Source organism: Hippopotamus amphibius, chromosome 9 (assembly GCF_030028045.1).
Source record: "Hippopotamus amphibius kiboko isolate mHipAmp2 chromosome 9, mHipAmp2.hap2, whole genome shotgun sequence".
Taxonomy (NCBI): domain Eukaryota; kingdom Metazoa; phylum Chordata; class Mammalia; order Artiodactyla; family Hippopotamidae; genus Hippopotamus; species Hippopotamus amphibius.
The window spans coordinates 24,048,537-24,063,555 of NC_080194.1; the positions used below are offsets into that span (position 1 = coordinate 24,048,537).

General features: G+C 42.8%; 1 protein-coding gene across 3 annotated transcripts in view; it reads right to left on the reverse strand.

The window, feature by feature from the left end:
* Nucleotides 1-15,019, reverse strand: part of NELL1 (neural EGFL like 1) — an 886,038-nt gene that overhangs the window by 664,317 nt on the left and 206,702 nt on the right. For all 3 annotated transcript variants that reach the window (XM_057749117.1, XM_057749116.1, XM_057749114.1), the window contains one exon: nucleotides 7,973-8,046. In XM_057749117.1, coding sequence (XP_057605100.1) covers nucleotides 7,973-8,046 — 74 coding nt within the window. The remainder of the gene's footprint in view (nucleotides 1-7,972; nucleotides 8,047-15,019) is intronic.

The window sequence follows — 15,019 nt, forward strand, 5'->3', positions numbered from 1 at the left end:
GCTTTCATGAGCTTTTAAGAGAGTCTTGGCGCTGCACTGGATCACAAGCACTGTCCACCCAAAGATAACTAAGACATCTTCTTTGCCCTTGATGAACTCACAGTTTGGATGGAGGGAGGGAAAAAGAAAAAACCTCTTAAACTAGAAACCATAATGCAAGACAGTAAGTCCTAAAAAAAAAATGTGCTCTAATTATGCTATGGTAATGCATCATAGGAGAATAATTATATCTGCCCAAGTGGGGAGAAATTATGAAGATGCTACATCTGAAGAACTAAATAATGGAAACTAAGATAAGGAAGAAGAGACTTTCCTGGCAAAAGAAACAGACAAGAATCAAGGTATACAGGTACTGATGAATTGAAAGTGGGTCAGTTAGATGAACACTAGATTTTCCCTAGAAATAAATAAAATCACTTACAATAAAATTTTAAATATTCAGCAGGTGAATCTTTATGACCTCACTTCACTAGCACCTGTATTTAGTTTCACTCTGAACTTTTAAAATTAGTTCATTAATTACTCTAAAAAGGGTTTGAAAGTCCCTTATTTTATCTCAAATACTGAGTTTTTCTTTCCCATTCCTAAGAGGATAAAGTCAACCAAGAAACAAGCTCAAGAAGGGGGTCTCATTTAAGGTCGAAAGGTAATTCTCAACACAGATGGGAGAACAGGATGGAGCTGGGCTGCCAGGAGGGATGGGGGAGATTCTGAGTTTTCCATCTCCAAGAGATGCTGTCATCCAGGGTCCCCAGAGTTCTCTTGTTTGGCAGGAACTCCCATTATATCAGGCACATCCATTCTTAAATATGAACATAAACATAACTTTAAATGTCAAGTATAAGTCAAGGGAGGGAGGGAATACGGTGATATGTATATAGAAACAGATGATTGAACTTGGTGTACCCCCCAAAAAATAATAAATAAAAAAATGTCAAATATAAATTTAATTTCCAAATACTCATCATCTGGATTACCGGCACCATGGTTTCCTCTCCTTTCTCATAAGTTTCAGCCCAAGCAGTCCAGCCTCTAGCATTCCTTGTGGTGTCTTTTGTTCCCTTTTGCTCTTCATTTCTTGACTTGTCCCAAGGCACATAGAGCTCTTGCTTTTCTCCTGTCTTAAAACTGGCCCTGGACCATCAGTCCCTCCCACCAGGAGGCACACAGGAGGCTCCCAGATAGCTTCCTCCACAAGAGGGCAGACAGCAGTATCAAGCAGTATCAGCAGTATTTCATCTTGTGGAACTGAAAACCACAGCCACAGAAAGATAGAGAAAATGAAAAAGCAGAGGACTTTGTACCAGATGAAGGGACAGGATAAAACACCAGAAAAACAACTAAATGAAGAGGAGATAGGCACCCTTCCAGAAAAAGAATTCAGAATAATGATGGTGAAGATGATCCAGGACTTTGAAAAAAGACTGGATGCAAAGATCGAAAAGTTTACCAAAGACCTAGAAGAATTAAAGAGCAAACAAACAGAGATATGCAACACAATAACTGAAATGAAAAATACACTAGAAGGAACCAATAGCAGATTAATGGAGGCAGAAGGGCGAATAAGTGACCTGGAAGACAGAATGGTGATAATCACTGATGTGGAAAAGAATAAAGAAAAAAGAATGAAAAGAACTGAAGACAGCCTAAGATACCTTTGGGACAATGTTAAACGCACCAACATTCGCATTATAGGGGTCCCAGAAGGAGACGAGAGAGAAAGGACCTGAGAAAATACTGGAAGAGATTATAGTTGAAAACTTCCCTAACATGGGAAAGGAAATGGCTACCCAAGTCCAGGAAGCACAGAGAGTCCCAGGCAGGATAAATCCAAGGAGAAACACGCCAAGACATACAGTAGTTAAGCTGACAAAAATTAAAGACAGAGAAATGTTATTAAAAGCAACAAGGGAAAAACGACAAATAACATACAAGGGAACTCCCATAAGGTTAACAGCTGATTTCTCAGTAGAAACTCTGCAAGCCAGAAGGGAGTGGCATGATATATTTAAAGTGATGAAAGGGAAGAACCTACAACCAAGAATACTCTGCCCAGCAAGGATCTCATCCTGATTCCATGGAGAAACCAAAAGCTTTACAGCCAAGCAACAGCTAAGAGAATTCAGCACCACCAAACCAGCCTTACAACAAATGCTAAAGGAACTTCTCTAAGTGGGAAACATAAGAGAAGGACCTACAAAAGCAAACCCAAAACAATTAAGAAAATGGTACTAGGAACATACATATTGATAATTACCTTGAATATAAATGGACTAAACGCACCAACCAGAAGACACAGACTGGCTGAATGGATACAAAAACAAGACCCATATACATGCTGTCTCGAAGAGACCCACTTCAGACTTAGGTACACATACAGACTGAAAGTGAGGGGATGGAAAAAGATATTCTATGCAAATGAAAATCAAAAGAAAGCTGGAGTAGCAATACTCATAGCAGATAAAATAGACTTTAAAATAAAAAATGTTACAAGAGACAAGAAAGGATATTACATAAAGATCAAGGGATCCATCCAAGAAGAGGAGATAACAATTATAAATATATATGCCCCCAATATAGGAGCACCTCAATACATAAGGCAAATGCTAACAACTATGAAAGAGGAAATGCAAGGCAGAAATAGAGACACAGGTGTAGAGAACAAACACATGGACACCAAGTGGGGAAAGCGGGGAGGGTTGGGGGGGAATGAATTGGGAGATTGGGATACCAAATTGTACACTCTAAATATATGCAGCTTATTGTCTGTTACCTGTATCTCAATAAAAGTTCTAAAAAAAAAAAAAACAAAAACAAAAAACTGGCCCTGGACTTGCCCGGTGGTGCAGTGGTTAAGAATCCAACTGCCAATGCAGGGGACATGGGTTCAAGCCCTGGTCCAGGAAGATCCCACATGCCGCGGAGCAACTAAGCCCGTGTGCCACAACTACTGAGCCTGCGCTCTACAGCCCATGAGCCACAACTGCTGAGCCCATGTGCTGCAAGTACTGAAGCCCGCGAGCCTAGAGCCCATGCTCCACAACAAGAGAAGCCACGGCAATGAGAAGCCTGAGCACTGCAATGAAGAGGAGCCCCCACTTACCACAACTAGAGAAATCTGGCACACAGCAATGAAGACCCAATGCAGCCAATAAATAAATAATAAAATTAAAAAAAAAAAAAACAAACAAACCTGGCCCTAAGATTCTGAGAACAGATCCTGCTATTCACCTATGATCCCTGTTTCAGCTACATTCCGTTCTAACCCCTCGACCCTGGATGGCACCTGGCCTCAAGAGCTAGCACTAGTCTAAGGGCAGTATGCCTATCAGTTGTCCCTCAGTTTCTGCAGCAGGGAATCAAACCAATTATTACAAACCAATAGATGTTAACAACCTTACTATCAGCAGCATAAGCTGAATGCAAAGGAAAACACAATGCTTAATTACTTACCATTGTTGCCCCTACTTCTATCTTTCAATATTAACATACGGATGCATTATCTACTACCTCCTTGCATAAACAAGAATGGCAAACTCTGTTGGATCCCTTTTATCAGTTCACTGTGCCCATCCCCAGTTTCAAATGCCTTTCTGCTAAAGGCTCATCTCTCAGCCCTCAGAGGGCACTGGAGCCATTTTGCAGGGAGCCAGAAGTAACCTACAAGTTCCACATCCTCCACCCCCAGGCCAAAGCCAGTGATTGACAGGCATGGGAGGTTCTTTACTTCAAGGGGAGACAACAGCTGGGGTACAATTTACACTCCAGAACCCCAGGGGAATCAGAGTACCTCTGACCTTCCACCTAAAATTGCACCCTTGCTGAGCTTCCTGCCCGGCCCTAGCCTGCATCCCCAATACCCTTACTGCTTCTTCCCGGGAGCACCATCTTAACAAATCACTTGTACTAAAACCCTAAGCTCAGGGTCTGCTTCTGGGAGAATCTAAACTAAGACGGTAAGATAAATTTCGCTTTTGCTGTCAAAAAATAAAGTGTTAAAAGAGATTATCTCCAGGCAGTGAGATTCTGGAGTGATTTTCTTTTACTTCCTTATATTTTCTTTCTTCCTCAACAACCCAAATTTTATATCTTGAGTATATATTTGCTTTTATAAAGAAGCAACATTAGAAATGCTACAGAAGGCTTTTTAAAAAATAATCACTCATGAAACGTTCTCTTCTTTGTATATAGAAGGTTGCTTTGACTGCTGATTAAATCAGTCAACAATTTCAATCAACCTTTAACATATTTAATGAGTAAGACCATAATTCCAAATGTTCAAATAGAGACAAACCCCTTTGCATGAATTTGACAATAATATGAACTGTGATTACAGTAACATAAGTGATTGAAGTAACATAAGGGCCACCAAATCCATTTAGTCCAGCCACATAATTTGGCACAAACCCTTTTTCACTTTATCTTCAAACTCTCTCTAATAAGTATCGGATAATTAACATTTTCAAACCTTCCTGATTGTGGTATGTTATTTCATGACCTTTGGAACTCTGCATTGGTGGGAAAATTAATTCATCCATTCTTTCTCATTTAGAGTGACAGTCACCATGTCACTGATCAAGTATAAACACTTTCAAGTTTTTTACTAATCACTAGGCTTCAACCTGAATTTCTAATAACATATAAAACTCACATCTTTAAGTAAAAAAATTGTTGCTAGCCTAAAATAATATTGCAGGGCAGCAATAACTGCACAAAACTGACCAAAACTGCTAGGAGAGTTTATTCACCTTGATTTAAAAAACAAAAACAAAAGAAACAAACAAAATAAAACCCTAGTACATTAACTTTTGGAATCACTTGGTGAAAATATTTAAAACAAAAGTTTATTTCTTATCTAACTGGTGTTGCTGAAGCTTGGAAATGATCCCAGGAAAATGAAATGCATGGATCACCAGGCAGCCTTTTGTCAACTGGGGATCTGAATTTGAACCATAGAACACAGAAATTATCTGAGTAATTATTTGCTCAATTCTCCCAAGGACAGCACTTATGCAGGACCATTTGAGATGTCTAGGAGAGGAGTTAATTCATCACATACAACAGGTACCTTAGGGCATTAAGGCTTAAATCTTGCAAAAGACTGCCTGAGAGAGACCCGAGGCCCTCTCATCCTACACCCATCACCCTCTCCCCTTGCTGACAACATCCATTAAATGTGTCCCAAAGCTCTTCTCTGGCCTTTTATAAATGCTACGCTTTATCAAGGGAATCAATGAGCCATAGCCTGACCAATCTGGTATTCTCAGATAGACTGAAAAGTGATCATTCAATCCTTCAGAATCCACCCTTCCACAATTCAAAAATGAGAACTATTTCCAAGTAAGTCTAACACCAGCAGGACTGGTAGTAGAGAGGCAAAGAGAGGAGCCTGTAGATTCAGAGCACACAGGTTCAGATCCCAACTGGTCCCCTCCTCACTAGCTATGTGACTCTGATCGTGTGTACCTCAATTTCCTCATCTGTAAAATGGGATTGATAATAATGCTACCTACCCCACACGGTTTTTATGAGGTTTAAAGTTTCAAATGTTTTAAATGGTGTCTAGAAAATACTAAATACTCAAGAAATGTTCAATATTATTGTCAGTGACGCTTCTGTGCATAGATTATTTAGTACATAAGTGTAGAAAGACAATAAATGAAGAAATTAATGACTTTTTAAAAGAAGCTGAAATTATTCATATGCACACACACCACATATGCAAAGGGAATAACCTGTCTGTTCTAACTTCTTCCTAAGAACATAACAAAACAAAAACAGTAAAAGATGAACCAGAGCAGGAAGAGTACCTACAACGTGCCAATAATAACGTTAAGTACGTTTCCAATATGTTGGCATTTAAATCCATAGCTTCTAGAGGTCTCAGATGGTGTCTGCCCCGATTCTCTCTGATGATAACAGGGATCAAGTCACAATCATGACCCTTGCCAGTATCACCCACGACTTCTGCCCAAGACGTAAAGGGGGTTGCTAGTTGCGAGTGACAGATGCAGGGTGGATATTGGGATCATCAGCAGAGTGGGTAAAACTGCCTTTAGTCATCCCAACTTCCCCCAAGAGGGAAGAAAAAAAAGCAAAGGTTTTCGAGTCTAAATCATCTTTCCTCCCCTAGAAGTGAAACAATCTACAGAGAACGTGACGTCTGCCTTATGTTCAGGGAGGACACTTATGGTCATGTGGAATAAGACAAATGGCTCATGTGTTGAGGGCTTACTTTGTGCCAACCAAGTTCTTCACATGATTTATCTCATTTAATCCACCCCACATCCCTATGTGGCCATGTGCCAACCCCAGGTTGGGGACCACGCCACCCGCTCCCCCACTCCCAGGTCTGGAAGCGTCCATGGTTGATTGAGATTTCACGGAGCCCTCACTGTCACACCATCCCTACCTCTGCCGCAGACTAAGGAGCTCCGACACATGGCCCCCACTAACGCAGAAGGACCACCACCACCCTTGCATACACACCAGATTGTCCAGACTCATGCAATCTCTGCCATTCCCAGGGGCAGCCAAGAAAGAGCGAACAGGAAACACAATAGGGAAGTTCAAAGGAACTTAACCCCTGGGGTACTCTAGCCAATGAGAGACAGGAGACAGGAAACAGCCTTCCCTCCCCTGAAGCTCCCCACAAAGAAATGGATTCAAATTCCCTAAGAGCTTCCGCGGGTCTCTAAATGTCTAATGCCTCGTCCTCCTCAACCTTTCAAATACATTCCTTCCTTTTCACCAGGGATGTGACGAGAAGCAAATGAAATGCCACAGGTACCAGCACATGGAAAGATGATCTATTCTGAGACACTGTGGTTCCAGCCAGCCTCCCTGGAGATGCCCCACAAAAGCAGCCCTGCTTCTCTGTGGGGCTGTGGCTACTCGGTAAGGCACCACCTTGTTTTTGCTCTCCCTCTCTTCCTTCTCCCCCTCTGTCTCTGACTCTTGGTTCTAGGATGGCACTTCACCCTAATAAGTGCCTGGCTAGCTCCCTCACTTCATCCAGCACTTTGCTCAAATGTGACCTCCTCAGAGAGGTTTTTCCCAGACCACCCATCCCCACCTCAAGGCTCTCTATCCCTTCAACCTCTTCTGTATTTTTTACAGAATTTGGCATCATAGTTGACCCTTGAACAATGAGGGGGTTGGGGCACCGACCCGCCACACAGTCTACAACAGGCCCGTAATTTATAGTCAATCCTCTGTATCTGTGCTTCCTCCGTATCCATGGTTCTGCATTCAGGGATTCAACCAAGTGTGGATAGTGTAGCACTGCAGTTTTTACTACTGGAAAAAAAATCTGTGTATAAGTGGACCCACACAGTTCAAACATGTGTTGTTCAAGGCTCAGCTGTATCTGGTGTATTTGCTTATACCTTACTGCCTGTCTCCCTACCAGACTGCAAATTCTATAAAGCAAGGGCTTTGTTTTGTTCACTGCTGTACACCCAGAATCTAGTACCACACTGGTAAGTAGCGTTTGCTTGATGTATGTTTGTTGAATGATTGCTGAATGAGATCCATGGTTCTACGCATCATATTTCAAGAAATACATGGGAGGGGGAAGGCAGGAGACAGAGGCATTTTCTAACATTGTATCAGACACTTTAGGAGGGTGGCACTATCCACAACTAATGTCACAGACTAACTGCCCCAACATCCAATCAAAACCTTTTCCCAAGGCCACCTGACAACCTCCCTGACTCATGGCAGCTGCTAGCTGCCTTCCCCCTTCTCACTTCCTTCCCTAAGAGCCTGTCCCAAGGCTACCTGATCCACAGCTGACCACAACTAACAACACAGTGACAGTGGCAGGGAATTCCCCATTCTGGACTCCAGTGCACCAGAGAGTCCTTCCCCGCAGTGACCCACTCGGGCCAATATGCTCCCTTCCAGAACCTTACCTAAAGCCTACATCTCCTTTCACACAAGTAATGGGGATCATAAGTTTGAAACTTACTCTGCATTCCCGACAGCTCTTGGTTAAAATTCGCTGGCCTTCTGCAAGGACTTTTCCTCCATAGATACATTTTGCTGTAATAAAACAGAAAAACAAGTCAGACAGTCATGCTATGCAACAAAATGACCTCAGAGTTGCCATCCAATTCCAATAGATTCCATACAACATAGATACTGATTCTAAGCAATGCAAAGCTCTTTGCGTGTCTACACTAAGACACGGAAGTAGCAGGGGAATAACTGTCGAATCCACTTTCAGACTGTCATCTTGATTTTGTCCGCCAGGAGTCCTTCACAACAAGGACGTACAATTATTTCAATGTTGCAGCTGCTGAAGGAACTAGAGAATGAATTGATGCGGTCGATGATAAAACAAGGAAGGAGTAGTTGTCACCATGGAGCACAACAGCAGTAGCTTTGATTCAGCTACGTCAGCCATAAAATGAAAGGCTGGGTGAGAGTGGACTTGCATATACTCCATTCATCAGGATCTCAGTCACAGGGATCATACGAAGCCCGTCTCTTAGCTCAGAGACAATTAAGAAACACAAGCCAGCGAAATGCCGTATCGGTGCACTAGAGAGACTGCCTTTGGAAAGGTGAGCTTAACAGGTTAATCGGAAGAGCAGGGAGAAGAGACAGGCCTTGGAAAAAAATCAGAGAAGTATAAATGCTGACCCGCTTTTAAGCAAGTGCCGAATGTGTTAATTTGATATAACCCTAACATATCTCTGCCAAATTCTCCAGCCACATCAACAGGAACAGGGAAGCAAAGGCCTGATCACTCCTTCTTCTGCACAAATGAGGATCCTTCCAGTCCTAGTCCTCAGGAGAAGCAGAAGTGAAGACAGGCACTCTAAGAGATCTCCACCACTAACCCACTGTCTTATAAAAACCACCACATCTCTCAGAGCCTCCATTTCTGTATCTGTTAAAAACAGGTGAATTCAATTTGATAGTTTCTTGGTTCTACAAGCTTCTGACTCATGGAAAGTTCAGGTATGTAGGAACCTTAGCAAACAACTTGTCCAACTCCCTCTTGTTGGCTGCAGGAAGAGGAAAGTCCGGAGATACTGGTTTACTTAACATCGTGATCCCACAGTGGATACTGTGGTGTGCAACCCAGATTTCCCTCCATGGCCAAAGGATACTTTCCTCAAATTGCTGAGACAGCTGATGACCAATAGCTCTTGGCTGAATAGGGATCTAGGACGCGCCCTTGTCCAAAGTCAAGTCCCCTTCCCAGGGCAGCCAATGGGTGGTTGAGGAAGCTGTTGCACAGTCCTGGCCCCTTGTTTCAATTCAGGATAACTCTGAGGGCCATTCCAGCTCCAGAACTCCTTGGAGGAATGATGGAGGTATTTGTTGTAACTGCACTGGAACTCAACCTCTCCTTCTGCCCAACTCAGCTTCCTTCACTATCTCACTCCCATCCTAGAAATCATCCTGAAACTCCTAATAAAGTACAAGCAAATTTCCACTTCAGAGTCTGTCTCCTCTCAGAACCTGCCCTGCACAACATACACCCACCACCCACACCCCACTGCCTGGGATCCTTCCAACCTCTTCCTCTTCCTCAGCTCTGAACAATCAGTACCCAAATCCCAGCGATGTCTCCTCCTTAAGTTTCTCAAGTCAACCCACTTTTCTCCACCTGCTCCCAGGTGCTACCTTCACTCAGGCCATTTCTCCTCTTTAATCTACCAGAAAACTTCCTAACGTGTCTCCCATGTTCTGGTCTAATCTTACCCAGTCCTTCCCCATACAACAGTCAGAAATATTTTAAGTGCACATAGGAGGCTCTACTTTAAAATCATTATGATTCGCTCATGCCCTCAGAATATAGTTCAAATTCCTGAAGTCAGCACACAGGGCCATCCCTGGGGCTCCTCCTTATCCCTCAGGTTTCACAGCTCACCAATTTCTGTGTGTTCACTCTCTCCCCCAAACTCCCAAACATTCACACCTCCACTTAGACTCCAGCCTTGCTCTCTTCTGCTTCCGGGATTTGCATATACTGTTGTCTTCTCCAGAGCACTCAGCCTCAGCCACCTGCTGCTTGCAACCTTCCATCCTATATACCCATCAATTTCAACTTGGGCCTGACTTCCCCCCAAGAGGTTGTTCCTGACCTCTAACGCTGGAGGACTGCCCTCACCTTGTGCTTCTGTGGTACTCTGGACCTCACCCTAACAGAGCACATATCGCATTTAATCTCTGTTGCCCCAATGAGGGTAGGAACTATGTCTGTTCATAATTTTATCTCCAGCCCCAAGCTCAGTGCCTCTCTGGGCTTATTGTTAGTAACAGTAAATAATTTTAGAATTAATGAGCCTCTTTGGGAGCAAGAACCAGACCAATTTGCTGATTGCCAGATGAGCGTCCTTTCTACTATTCAATGCTATTCCAAACATGAAAAACAGATACCAAGGTTTCCAGAGCAAAACCATCAACAACAAAGTATAGAACCAATGCTGTTTTCTAGATAACCCCCTTCCTCGCTTCATTTAAAAAAATCATCCCTGATCATCTTGTATGCCTCAGTTTTCTACATAAATAAGTTGCCTCTGACTTGTTGGTCCTCATGATGATGTGGGTTCTCCAATTTGTGTGTATGGGGAGACCATACCTCCAAGGGCCTGAAATTCCTGCCTAATAAATGCCCACACTCCCAAACGCAGCTGCAGCCAACTTGGCACGATGGCTTGCTCCAAAGTGACAGTTCTGCTAAACACACGGCTGTCAAAGCTGCCATCTGCTCCTTGGCCCAGGCTGGGAAGCAAAGAAATAGACTTTCCTTCCCTGTTTTTGCACCTTGCCACCCCCACGATGCTATGATCACACTCGCTACCCTGTCTGAAGACGTTGGCCGATTCCTCTTAGCCTCTGATAGACACGCATCCCAGAACTTCGATCTGGAGACAGGAATGTCTTACTGTTTACATTCACACCATCAAATCGAAACATCCATCCCTCAACTCTACTGATCTGGTATAAAAATTAAATGTCCACCGAACTTCATGTCTTCACATAGCAGGGGGCATCAGGGGCTGCAAATGACATCAGCCCGATGCTGTGTGCCTCAGCCATTCACAGCCTTGGCACTGATGCAGGGTGCGTGGATGATTACGATATCAAGTATCCACAAAATTACCTTAGGACAGCTTTCAGCATCACCACTGGAGGTCACAAGAATGTCCCCTGCTTTCTCTTCCTCACCCCACTTCTCTGACGGTTCCCCTCCTTCCCTGCCCCTGCCTGCCATACACCTAACACCAGTCCTCATCATCCAACCTCTTGATCTACAGCCAAAAGGCTTATTTTTGATGTCTGAGGAAATTCAAGCAGAAGGTGAGTCAGGCTCCGGTGCCTGAGGCTGGGGCATTTGGGACTCTGTTCCAACAGCTTTTAGTATGAGTAGAAATGTAAATGGATACCTGAAGCCCTTCACATCACACTGGGGACATGCAAACCAGACTATTTCACAGTGTCTGACCATGAAATTGAAACCTGGCACCAACACACACTTCTCCAGGATGTCAGAAACAAATGTACTGGGGATTTAGAGAAACAGTTACGCAGTTGTATCTTTTGCACCCGCAGACACCTGGCCCTTCAAATCCAAGCCTGATTTCTCTAGTGCGATGGATAGACACTTTTGCCATTTGCGTGCACACTAAATAAACAACTGATAGGCACCACTTGGCACCCCTGTCAGATGTGGACCTGAGGTTTCTCTGTCTTTATTTAGGTATCTGCCCCGTGCACACACTCTAGCCATCCCTTGGCACTCAGCAGGTGAGAACATCAAAATCAACACTCTTGTTACACTTTAAAGGAGAGTGGCAGATCAGAAAGGCTCAACACCCAAGGAGCCATCCTCCCTCGGTAAGCCCGTTCACAGGCCTTGCTTCAGATACCACCTCTCTGAGCAAGACACCCACACCAAACTGGCTGTCCCTCAGGCATCTCCAGCTCTCCTATGCCAAACAGAATGTATCACTCCTGAAACCATTTCTTCCACCTGTCTTATTTCTGTTAATCACACTGTAAGTCTCCCACAGGCTCTTGTTCAAAACCTGGCAACTTTTCCTTTACAAATGTTTTGTCCCTGATTCATCTCTCACATTAAAAAAAGAAAAAATACTTAGAGTACCTACCCTGCACCAGGTCTTTTGGCCATCACTTACCTACAATCCCTTCCTTTTCATCTCCCCAGGCAGTGCCTGCCTGCCAGCCTCATCACCCCCACCCGCAATATGCCTGAATCCCACACCTAGCCCCCTGCCTCCAGCTCTCTCCATGCAGTGGCTTTTGTCAAAGAATTTCTTTCATTATGCCACAACCCTGCTTCAAAATCTAGCTTTTGATCCCCCAAACACTGTGTCTGCCTCCATGATTCTGCATGTGCAGTTCCCTTTGGCAGGTATATTCTTACCTACCTTGTCCACATGGCAAACTCCTATTCATTTGTCAACACCCTACTCAGCTGTTCCTTCCTCTGTGAAGTTTTCCTAACACACACACATACACACACACACCCAGGTTTCTGATGGAGTTAATCACTCCCTTCTCTGTGCTACCTCTGCATCTTACACAGCGTGCATACTGAACAATACTCTGCAGAGATGAGACGGTACAAACCTCTCCCTAGACAGCTGGGATAGAGGAAACAGGTTAAAAGCACCAGCTCTGGAGCCAGACTACCTGGGTTTTATTTCAGCTCCACCAAGGCTAAAAGACTTCAGACAAGTTAGTGCTCCTCTCTGTGCTCCACCTCCTCATCTATAAAATGGGGATCACAGTGGAGCCTATAACTCCAGATTGTTGGAAGAATTAAATGAATTAATACACATAAAAGGGCTTAACACGGTGTCTGACATAGAATGAATGATCCACATGTGCCTGCTGTTGTACCCAGAGGTAAGCGCAGAGTTGGGAGAGGAACTCGAGTAGGGTTGACCGAATGAACTCAACGGAATACGACCGGCATCATCCCCAACCCGCCTTTGCAGCTTATTTCTATTTTTCACCTACAGAAACCCCCTTATCATCAAACAGATTATTTTCCTTTCCTTCTGCCACTTCTTTTCCTTTGCAAATGCTGTTTTGCATAGTTCAAGAGTCCCTCTCCATCCTTTTCCTTCTCTTCCATCTCTGATAGTTCCCAAATCTATCTACCAAAAGAATACAGATTCTAGGACACCACTGTCCAGAGATTCTGATTCTGAGTTTAATTACTTGAATAGAGCAGACACCTAAGAAATGTTTAAGGAATGAAACTCCTGCACTACTTGCTGGACTTCCATGCCCATAGCTAAGGAATCTAGAAGGCTCTCCTGAGTTTTCCCTGAGGCCTCCCATAAAGATGGAGGAAGAGCCTTGTGTCAGGAATTATGAAAACTGCCTTGCCCTTGGAGATGGGCCTTTTGATCAAAACAGAAGGACAAAGCACTTTTCTCAGGCAATCAATTGAGACATGAACACTTAGACCAAGTTCTTTCCGATTTCCACATGGATGCGCTCATCTTTAAGTACTGCAGCTCCTGAAGCTGTGACAAGTGGATGAACATTTAGTAAATGAGCACACAAAACAATCTGCTTTTATGTATCAGCTCTTCAATCAAATCAATACTTTCTCTCAGAAACCCTAGGGGTAGGACACTGCCCCACCCAAACTCAGAGAGTAGCTTAGGAAATTTTATCTGAAAGGGACAACCAAAGGAGCGGCATTGCTGGGTCATATGATAGTTGAGTAATGTTCTTAATCATTTATTTCTATTACTATTTTATTAAACTATAAACATCTCAAACTACCAATCATAGCTGCTGAGAAAATTCATTCTACCTAGCTAAATTGCTATCAATTCCAAAGAAAGGCAAAAAACACACTGATGGTTTAGCCAGCTCGGGTGTCAGCATCTTGGTAAAATCAGACAACTTGCTGAAATGTTCTTCAAAACTTAAAACTCACCAATAAATTAGAATAAAGAAAAATGACTATCCCACACATTTCTAGTGAGGATAATTTGATGATGTCTATCAAGGACCCTGAATATGTCAGTCTCTTGGCCCCATAATTTTACTTTGGAGAATTTTATCCTAAGAAAATGTAAAATACAAAACTGTGTTCTCACAAAGCATGTTATTGAAGAGTAATTTATTATAGTGAACAGTGAGAAACAACCTAGTTATGCAACAACTGGGGACTAGTTAAATAAGTTATGCAACAGCCAAACAGTAGAACACTATGAAGCTCACTAAAATGAGGTTAATCAGAGTTTTTTAAAGGAGAGTAATACACATAAGTGACAATGGTAAGTCAACAAAGTAGGTTAAAATTACCTGCACAATAAGACCTCAACTGTCCACAAAATACAAGTTTTAAAAAATGAAATCCACTACAATTTCAAGAGTGTTTGTTTCCAAGTGGTGGCATTATGGGTAATTTTTCCATCTTTATCTTTACCCTTCTCTGTGTTTTCAAATATTACACCACTTTTACAATTAGACAATCAAAAGCTTAACACACAAAACAGCTGAAGGACTCACCTATTTGTATGTCCAAACAACAACTGCCAAGAGACAGCGTTCACAGATCTATCCACAGAGCTCAAAATAATAGATTAAAAGTACTTCATATTTTTTAAACAAATTCCTAATAGTTTCTCAACTTCTTCCTCTGCTATTATGAAGAATATATCAAGATAGAAAAAAATAATCTATACCTACTAAAAACTACCCATCATGGAATCAAACTATAATCTCAACATCTGGGCCCTTGATCTACCTATATTGTCAGACATGACTTCCAAAAGCTCTTAGAATAGAAATAAGAAAGTTTCCTTTAGATCAACTCTGAGTAAGCCCTCCAGAAAAACGAGTGTATTGTGCCAACCATAAAAAGACATTTTCCAAAGTTCCTTTTGAAAAAATATTAAAAAAAGATTGGGCTGGTACAAACAGTCCAGCTATCCCCACTTCCACTGTCACATTAGGTGACATGCTATTCTTGACAAAAAGCTAGATCGTGCTTTGAAGACCTAGT